Here is a 10940-nt window from a genome sequence, read left to right as displayed (position 1 = left end):
AGGTCTATGAAACCAAGCCCAAAAGAAGCGAATATGAATTCTATTTGAAAATAATGCAAGGCAAGCTCAATGTAACTGTGGAATATTCTATTTTAAAAACACAAAGTACAGTCTGGCAACGCGAGACAAATTGACATGAAAATGTTTCAGAATCACTGGTTTAAACAACATTATAAAACAATATATTTACAAGCGCCTTTACAGAAAATAAGCACACAGTCGCACACAGTAAGCGGACATGGCAACACTGGTCGAGAAGCGTCACTGGTTTCTATTTACTCAGTGCTCATATCCGGTCTAAAACTCGCCTACTGTATCCGGTCATTTGCACACATAAGAACGCATGCATGCCTGATGCATGCACCTATTTTTTTACAGTCTATACTAGTCTATGGCATGCACACAGGCCGTGTCCGTATTCGGTCTAGACCGGATCTTTAGCCTATAAAGTAAATTGATGCCAGAGTACGCTTGATTCGAGGAACTGGTAGGGACGGAAGAATGATAGACAGCGTCCCCGACCAATTAAAAAAATTAAATGTGTTTTAAATGTAGTGCCGGTTTAAGTTTAGGCCGGTCCGGTACATACCATTTACAGTCTATGGGCATTATGTCTCTAAATGTTATGATGAATTGAACATGGTGGACCCTATTGTAAACAAGTGCTTGGTGTCGTCCACACTGCAGTTAACAGTATTGTATTGAGTTGTGCTTGAAATGTAGCCCTACTGTAATTCTCCAAAAGTGTTAATATTATTCTTCAATCAATCAATACGAACCTTGTAGTAGGCTAGTAGTACCAACATTTTTGTATGGTTCGTGTAGTGTATTTTAATTTATATATTTTAGGAGTCGGACCCACCGAGGCACCGATCGACCCAAGTTGGATCAGAACAAAACGGTTGCTGCTCTCTGAATGCCCGCCTGTTAATTTCAGCACCATGGATAGATCTATCCATATGCCTATATTGCTCATAATTGAAAATCGAAGCGATGAGGAAATTTGAATGCATAAATATAGTATAGTATGGTAGTAGTAGTAGTAGTAGACTAGTAGCCTACATTAAAGCCCAGAGTGAAGAGTCTCAGAAAGCGGGTATTAAACGTATTGCTTGTCACAACAGAGACGCATGCACCGCCGAGCGGCGTTAACACGTAACTGCAGCCAGGGATGATTTTCTCCATGTGAAAAGGAGATGATCTCCATCCATCCACTCGGGTGCGCGGTGGTACAGCCGAGAGGAGGCACAATAAATACCAATGAGGAATAGCCCACCACCGAGGAGACGTAATACATGAGGACGCAAACACAAACGTAATAGACGCTGCGAGGGTATTATTAAGTGACAAGGAGGGGGGGACACACGGCGTGTAGGCTACCCTTAATTTCTATTCTGAGAAGAACAACAAGAAGAAGCGACTTCTTCTCACCTCGTCGCAAGGATGGGGAACCGGGGAATGGAAGATCTGATTCCTCTGGTGAACCGAATGCAGGATGCGTTCTCTGCCATCGGTCAAAATTCCAGCCTGGACCTGCCTCAGATCGCTGTGGTCGGCGGGCAGAGTGCAGGGAAGAGTTCGGTGCTGGAGAACTTCGTGGGGAAGTAAGTGTGGGTTTATGATGATGTGACAGTGCACCAACGCATTCAAGGACGAAAATTGCCGATCTGCAACCTGCCAAGCTCACAACCGCGTTGCGCTGCCGTGCGTTGTGAGCCTGCAGATCGGCTATTTTCGGTCTCACACCTAACCCCATCCCCCAAACAGCTCCTTGCTTCTATCTGTCAGGCCTATAGTTTTGTTTGTTTTGTTTAATGTTCCTTAGTTCCTTTCATGATCTAATATCACTGAGCCAATCTGGGGAGATTATTTTGTGAGGCTATCCTATAAAATGCACCGTCTTTTTCTGCATGGTGCATTGGCTGAATACCAAAACAAGCGTAGCCTACTGTATGTTGGCCAACTCAACTGATTTGTTTTGTATTACTAATATTCAAAATATAGTCATTACAAATTTTCAAAATAATGAATTTGACAAACCAACATAATTATTGATTGCCTATTTGCCTTGCAATGCAAATATGAATGTTGCCACTTTGCTTCAATAATTAAATTGGCCGCTACCCAGCATAATAGCCTAACGGAAGCACCAGCTTTTGTCCTAATGTGGAAGTCGATCGGATTTGAAATGAACATAGTATTGTGAAGTGTTTAGAATAGTTAAATATATGGTGTCAAGTGTCAACATGACACAAACGTGTTCCCTTGTTTGGACCAAAAGCAGTTGTATGGGGCCTGATATGGCTACAACTAAGGTGTTATAGAATAGCCTAGTAATTCCAGACAATTCTTCACTTCATCGTTTCGTTGCATGGCCATCATGCCCCTGTCTCATGTCCAGCCCACACATCGTTTCGATCATCGAATCGTAAAATGATGCGTTTTGTGAACCCACACACTCAACAAGCAGGATGGATAGGGAACCAATCCGCTATTATGCTGCAGTGTGACCTTGTGGAGAGGGGAGGGGAGAGAGTGAGAGGGTAGGCTACAGTATGTGTCCATCTGAGCTTTGAGCCTTTCCAGCTCAGCTCAGCATCCATCTGTCAGCGCTTAGGTGAACCAGCTTATGGCATGTAGACAACATAGGTGGTGGCACACTTGCTTGACTGTCAACCCCAGTTTTGGACTAGTCACTTTAGAAATGTACAGTAGCAGTTTCACTTAATATGTAGCCAAGCTATACACTAAAAGCTCCCCAGTGCACTTATATATTAAATATTGAATCTACTTTGTACCTGTAATGTGGTACATGTCATTGATTGACTGAATTTAACATAATTACAACCAAATAAATGAATGGAGATGGTAGGTATAGGCATACCGGTAAGAAAGTGCTGCATGCTGATAGAAAAATCTGTCACAATTCAAACACCAGTTAGGCCTTTCTGATCCATGTATGATACTGTTGTTATATCGCATTGCCACACCTTATGCAGGTAACAAACCAGTCATGTTGTCAATCATTAAAATTACCATAATGGTTGTTGTATGATATATTGCATATATGGGCATAAAAGGGACAGACATGCAGATGGTGGAATGGGTACTCTTTATTGACAGCTGATTTGTAGGATTAATGCAGTATTCTGATAGAAAATAATAATATTGAGGTTATAATACGGTGGCCTTTAACGTTTGTGTGTTGTGCCAACAAGTGCTGCAGTCTTTATGTTACAAAGAAGTAACATAAAGTATCCTGTCATGCAGTACAGTATGTGTATGGCCGGGTGTGTCCTCTTTCTGTCCAACTCCGGACATAAATGGTAAATGTTGAATTTATATAGCGCTTTTATCCAAAGCGCTTTATATAGATTATGCATTACATTCACCCATCACACACACACATTCATACATAGACTGATGGCAGAGTAAACCATGCAAGGCAACAACCTGCACATCAGGAGCAATTAGGGGTTCATAGTCTTGCTCAAGGACATTTTCACAGTAACTCTGAGGGAGCCCGGAATCGAAATGGGAACCTTACGGTTCCCTTGCTCTGAACCACTGCCGCCCGACATGGCTTGTATTCCAGTCAGTCTGGATGGATGAATGACAGACAAAGGGTCTTGTATTCCAGTCAGTCTGGATGAATGACAGACAAAGGGTCTTGTATTTCAGTCAGTCTGGATGAATGACAGACAAAGGGTCTTGTATTTCAGTCAGTCTGGGTGAATGACAGACAAAGGGTCTTGTATTTCAGTCAGTCTGGGTGAATGACAGACAAAGGGTCTTGTATTTCAGTCAGTCTGGGTGAATGACAGACAAAGGGTCTTGTATTTCAGTCAGTCTGGGTGAATGACAGACAAAGGGTCTTGTATTTCAGTCAGTCTGGGTGAATGACAGACAAAGGGTCTTGTATTTCAGTCAGTCTGGGTGAATGACAGACAAAGGGTCTTGTATTTCAGTCAGTCTGGGTGAATGACAGACAATAATTTGATGACCGGGTCATCGGTCAATAGGAGACTCCGCCATGCATCAAATTATTGTCTTAGGAATGCGACAAAAACATCTCCATGAATTCAAGGCTTCATGGAAGGTGTAATCGATAGAAAATATGTTTTGGATGAACTACGCCTTTAATGCCTCAAGCTAGTGGTAGCAATATAGTTTACCGATATTCACATGTATAGGAATTTGTTGTAGCAAGAAGGTACAGTGCAAGGACTACATTTTACTAATTTAAAAGTTTGGCTTGGTGGCCCGGACGGTTAGCTCAACCGTCTGGGCACCTAGGCTGCTTAGCCAGCCTGACGGCGTACCGCGTGTCATCGCCCCATCTCTCTCCCCATTTCCTGTCAGTCTACTTATCTATCTATCAATAAAGGCAGAAAAAGCCAAAAGAATATCTTAAAAAAAGAAAAATGTTTGGCTTGGTGCTGGTAGGGCTAGTGCAAAGGACACTGAAATCAATAGGTTTCTTCCTGGATGGATCATCACGAATGTGCACAGCAAATAGTGTGGTTGTATGGTGACAGGCTGAAGAGATACATTGCTTTGAACAATGAAAGTTTGGCCTGCCGATAGTGCTAGAGTTAAGGTCATTGGGTGACCAAAATCAATAGGTTACCAACTCTTTTAGAGCTTACAGCAGCAAATGTCATGAAAATCCAGTCATTATTTCTCGAGATGTTGGTCTCAGACAAACAAGTAAACAGACAGATGATGTTGAAAACAAAACCTCCTTGTTGGTAAAAAACAATCGCAATCACTATAGTCAATCACTATAGTATGGTTGCCCTGTAGGGCAACCACACTAATATAACAGGATTCAAGCTTTTTGAGGGGTAGTTTAAAATGTAAAGGGTAGCAACATCAAAGAACACAAGTCTATATTCTTTACAATGTTCTGGTAAAACAGATTGGGGAGCCCAGGGAGCACAGATTGATCATAATTATGCTGAGTTGCTTATGCCAGTATTCAATCCCACAACCTTGTGGTTCAGAGACAAGTGCTCTACCTACTGAGCAACCCAGACACAAGAAACACTGTAGATTAACATTCCATGAACGTGCAATTTTTACACTACACCTTTTTAGTTTAGAGTACACTGCTGGTACCTTCACTGCATTTATTTTGTACTATTTATACTACAATTGTTTTGGCTTGCAGCTATCCCACATTGTTTCTTTAGGAACAATATTTTCTAGTTCAACATTGTTATTCCAGACATTGTCTGGCTGGCGTGACACAGGGACAAGGACAGCCAAACATATGGTGCTTGCTGTGCGTTGTCTAATACTAATGATATGACAGACACTGTCTGGCCTAGTCTACTACTAATGGTAGTAGTACTGAATGTTTGTCTAATACTAATGATTTTTCCCCTGTCTGTCCTCTAGATTTTGTTTCTTCACCTTTCATTTATGTGCATATTAATATTGTACTATTAACTGAAATTAATTGAAAGAAACTTAACTTAACATAGAGTGGTATAACCTGTTTATACATCACAGACCATTGTTTTCTCTTGCGATGCATGACATTTTCCACTTGAAGATCAGTGGATTTCAGTGAGCGTGAGTGACACATTCAAATTTAGCTTTAGTTGGCCACTAGTTCCTGTATGCTGATGTGGCACATGCTGCATGCACATTTAGTTTAATGTACAGCCCACGCAAAGTATATGTCCTGCTATAGGTGCATATCCTGCAATCCAATATTAACTACACATTCATCAGTTAAAAGTGCTGCATGAATAGAATTTACTTACTTACCCATTTCGGTTTGCAGCTGCAGCTGCAGAAGTTTTGGCTAGACACTCAAAACAGATTCTTTGCATTTTTGCTCTTATCTAGAGTGACTTACGTGCTGAGTGAGAGTAAATGGCATGAATCCTAGTCAACAAGCAGTTATAGTGCAAAGAAAGAAAACATAGCGCCCTGGTGGAGACAATAACAAAACATGTGTGAATAAATAACCAACATATGCATATCTGCATATCTAGCATCGGATCCAAAATTGTCAAATTTGGATGAATTTGGATGTACACAGTACACACTCAGGTTGCAGGAATCTGATCACCAAACTACTTGATAATATTAAATTATTTGTAGCAGCAATTACAAATAATGAAGAATATCAGCAATTGTACAACAAGCAAAAGGTAGAGAAATAGCAAAGTATGTACAGTACATAGTCATAGCACACACTGAGGTGCTTGATGGTGTTACTATATTTTAATCAAACAGAATAGAAAGAAACCCAATTCCCATCTATTCACTCTATGTCTCATTGGTGGGCTCAGCTACTGTATGGACAGTTGAGAAAAGTATAGGCTGTCTGGGAATTGTATACGGTTGTCGATTCTATTCCCCTAATAGCCCCCTCTCACGTGCGCTCATCTGATCAGCCATTTGCTGAGTGAATGCAAAAAAGTAATTTGTCATCCCCTGCAGTGTCCTGCAAATAAAAAAGCCCAAATTGATTAAATCAATGAATTACCAGCTGCATTATTATTATCTGCAGGGGTCCGCTATAACTGCCTCTGTGTCAGTTTCAGCCAAATGTGTTACTTCTGTTAGCCATTAAATCAGTGGGTCGGGTCTGCGCTCCGCTGTTATAGCCTACTCAAATGAGTGACCCTAAAGAATTCTGAGGCAACACGTCTGGAGACGAGGCAGCTAAACAGAACTGCTCGTCTAGCCATGCTGTGCAGACGATGGGATGTTATGGGTTGTTGCCATGCAGTGGTGGCAACTGTCGTGACAGAAATAAGCTAACCAACCTCCAAAAACCAGGCAAGCAACTGTGGGGGAAAAACAATCCTAGAGTTGCTGCAAATAAGCAGACTTGTCAACCCTGGAGTAGACTAGGTCGTGACTGGTCGCGTACATTTCCTAGTCATGCTTTAACCAGCCGCTTTTCAAGCAGCTGGTAAAAATGTCCCTTTCATCCACAGCACACACTGGTTTCAGTACCATGGACAGTTCCAAAGACGCAGACCCAATACAACTATTCCTGAAAGACTCTACAAAATACTACTAGGCCTTTATCACTTTGTAGCTCACCATATTGTGTTGAATCAGCACGGAGCACGCGTATGATTACTCTTTAATCAGCAACATGTTTTATTAACAATACTTCAAACCATGGCAGAACAATACTGTTAAAAACCATGTAGTCTCGCGTTGCCAGACTGTTACCTCTCGCAATTTCCAAATGCTTTCATCATACAGTCTGGACCAACGGAAGAGCTATCATGCGTAAGCGATAAAGTGGAAGTAGAGCCTCCTTGCCACTTCCGTTTCGTCTTTACAGTCGCTCACATTTATCTTAATATAAATAGAAAACACCTAAGCATATATAGTTTAGCAGAAAAGGAAATAAAATACTTCCTTACTCAGCTCATGGGGGCTATATTTCCAGACTCTATATAGCATTCAGAGATTGTGGAATAGTTGTCTGGCTACGAGACGGAGACTAAAAACCATGCTATTTTTTATAGAATGTTGCTGTTGTGATTTTAACTGTGATTCATATCATCCCATTGCTTTTCTTGTCAATAATCTTTCAGAACTTGAAAGGTGTTTCAAGAAATGTGTTTTTCTTTATTCAAGACAATTATGTTGCAGCATGCTGGATTTGCTGAAACGTGCACCACACGCATGCACGCATTTGTGCACACACACACACGCGTGCGCGTGCACGCACACACACACACACACACACACACACACACACACACACACACACACACACACACACACACACTCTGAGTATAGCTAGATTCAATAGTCTTGAAAGCATTCTGCCGATTGTCAGCAGTTTCTCATCCAGCATGAGAGACAGAGACAGTTTCGTTCTGTGCTTCTAATCCCTAACATGTGGAGGAGAATAGAGATACAAAATAAATATTGAGTTGAGATGTTAACAGCATTAAACAACATTGACACGCACCTTCTGTTCCGTTGTTACTTTCATGGAAGATGCACTGGATATTAAGAAATGTCTCTATTGTCTCCCCCTGTGCGGAGTGTGCGCGCATATGAAGCAGTAAGAGCAATGTACCCTCCCACAGGGGCCAGAAGGCCTTCCCTAAAATCCTAAAAGTCGTGAGGGGTGCTAGCCCTTCCTATGCACAGCTCTCTCCGCAGGCACACTGTCGAGTGCAGACCTGTCAGAAGAACCTGAAGCCCTTCTTCTTCGTGGGTTTTTTAGACAGCTGGTGGATGGAAAAGAAGCTCCACCTCCGCGGCTGACTGACGCGACGGACAGATTTCCGGAAACGCTCTCCTCCGCGTCAGTCAGCCGCTGAGGTGGAGCTTCTTTTCCATCCACCAGCTGTCTAAAAACCCCACGAAGAAGAAGGGCTTCAGGTTCTTCTGATGCGTCTGTGCGCGACAGTGTGCCTGTACTGACAGTGTGTTTGTGTGTATGAGCACGGAATGTGATGATTTGATTGACTGATCAGGGCTTGACATTTAACTTTCTGGGGCACTTGTCCTTTGGAAAAGTACATTTCCCATTCACTTGTCCAGGCACAAAAGTCACTTGTCCGGAGCACCAGCACACACAAATACATTTTAAATCAACTAACTAACTAAGTTGGTTTTGGTGAATACATGTTTGGATATTAGATGAATATTCTCAGTTTACAAGTTAATAACCCTAGAATAACCTGTGATGCAGGACTGAACATATCAAAACATACTTATAGGAAACACAAATGTATGGAGCACACGACTGACAGGTGGTGTGATCAATTACCACACACCAATCGCAACACACCTGTCAATTGTGTGCACCAAACATTGACTGCTCCCAAAGGAAGTTTTCATATGTTCAGTCCAGCAGTCATTTCAGGTCCTGCCTCGTCGCTGACAGAGAATGTTGTCCGTGCGGACTGTGTGAATCTTGTGGAAAAGTGGTCCTCAGAGTTACTACAGGGGGGCCAAATCTTTGTATGATAGGATACATATTTTGAGGGGCACTGTCGTGACTACATGTGTCAGCCAAGTCTATGGACATTCAATGTTTGTCTTTAAGCAGTGACATGTGGGCACTTTGTTGTTTTGTACATTAGCCACTTGAACCCTATAGCATTCCTATTCTAAGAATTTAAGAACCAAAATAGCAGATCTACTAGCTCACAACGAGCCTTTGTGAGCTTGTATCGAATGGCAAGATAACCGTAACATATCCTAACACACAATCAACATGAAACTGGATACATTTGGCTCGTCGTATCCACAACTATAGCAAGAAAAGTCAAATTTATCAGCTTCAATTTGATAATGTTTCAGTTCCAAATTTCTCTGTTAATTTTTGTTTTTGTTGCATCGATCGCTTCCAATTTCAGTAGTTTATCCTGCATCCTGTCTGTACGCGTTCTGTCTCCTTATTGGATGAAATTGGTATCCCGACAAGAAAATGTATTTTCCGTCTAGTAAAGAGCTGGAAAGACGGCAGCCCCGTGTTACTGAACAAACACCCAGCAATAATTATTGTCCCGTTTTGGGATCCTTATCCGTTTGGGGGTAACAAATGTATTTTTTGCATTTTGACCATTTTGTTCTGTATTTCTTTAGTTTAATGTCAAATGTAGCGCTATATTAGAGTTTCAATGTTTCTGATTATCTTTTAAGGTGGTTGAATGAATTCAATAATAAGATTTAGATTTACAAAATGGATTTAAACAGTGCAATAAGTGCACTAAGCATAAGAGTAGACTAGAGGCTGTAGCGCTGAGAGAGGAGAGGAAGAGAAAGAGTCCATGTCCTGACACAGCTCCACGGGATTACTATTAATCTCTGTTTGGTTCACGGCTTGCTAGTATAAATTCACCCATTGGCTATAGCCTAATCTGGAGGTCAACAACAAGGCTATTGATTGGCTCCTTTCACCACAACAAAAGTAATCTGGGTCTACTCTAGGCTATGCACAATAGCCTATATAATTCATCACCAAAAAGCCATCCCATTTGTTTATGACTCAAGTCATTGCAGCAGGTAATTGTTGCGCTGGGACTGTAATACTATTACTGCACACAATGAAGAAAGATCATATTAGTCTAATTGCCTTTGAATCAGAAGTAACTGATTAACTATAATTGTATTTATTTTTTCTTATTCCGTGTTATTCAAATTTATTTTAATTATTTTGTTTTGCCCCCCCTAGGACCCATGGGAGGGTGGGAGGGAGAACAGGAGGGTAGGCTGAGCAAGCGTGGCCACTCTTGGTCATTCTGCCCAACCTAAGGGGAAGGGTTGCAAAAAAAAAAGTAAACAGGGGAATGTCACCAATAACAATAACGATGTAAACCTAACTTTGTACTTCATAATAGATCCATAAATAATTAAGTGTGATTTTGTCTACGGTAATTATTTACCTCTCGTGCTGCATCTGCTTTCATCAGAACTCTGGAAGCAATTTACTTAGCCTCTTCGCCCCCAATGGGACATAAGGCATAAATAATGTTCCTATCACAGTCTTTGGCAACCAGTTGTGCTGTGCCCAGACACCCATCTCCAGAAGCCCAGCCTCGACAGTTCTGCTCCAGGTTATCTTAGGTTGGCCTCATTTCCTTTTCCCCGGTGGTGTCCATCTGAGGGCCTCTTTGGCTATTCGCTCTGGGGGAAATCGAAAAACGTGTCCAAGCCATCTTAGACGGCGGTGTTTGATTTCTGTGATCACGTTTTGGCAGCCAGTCTTCATGTACAGTAACAGTTCCTTGTTGGTTATTTTATCGGGCCAGAATATATGGAAGATCTTCCTCAGGCAGCTTTTGTGGAAAGAGCTAACTTTGCTAATGTCACACTTGGTTATTCGCCAGCACTCAGCCCCATACAGTAGAACCAGCTTGACCAGGGTGTTATACAAGCAGATCTTGGTTTTGAGGCTGTAGGTTTCCAGATGTTGTGGAGTCTTGTGTAGGAGT

At 41.7% G+C, this 10940-nt stretch overlaps 1 protein-coding gene across 4 annotated transcripts in view; it reads left to right on the top strand.

The window, feature by feature from the left end:
* Positions 1-1443: 1443 nt before the first annotated feature.
* Positions 1444-10940, top strand: part of dnm1a (dynamin 1a) — a gene marked incomplete at both ends in the record, with an annotated part of 75352 nt that continues 65855 nt past the window's right edge. For all 4 annotated transcript variants that reach the window (XM_080755747.1, XM_080755748.1, XM_080755745.1 and 1 more), the window contains one exon: positions 1444-1604. In XM_080755747.1, coding sequence (XP_080611873.1) covers positions 1444-1604 — 161 coding nt within the window. The remainder of the gene's footprint in view (positions 1605-10940) is intronic.

This window comes from Protomyctophum bolini (assembly GCF_963924005.1).
Source record: "Protomyctophum bolini genome assembly, chromosome: 22".
Lineage (NCBI taxonomy): Eukaryota > Metazoa > Chordata > Actinopteri > Myctophiformes > Myctophidae > Protomyctophum > Protomyctophum bolini.
The sequence above is the reverse complement of the archived record's forward strand: the minus strand, read 5'-3'. Positions and strand labels throughout refer to the sequence as shown.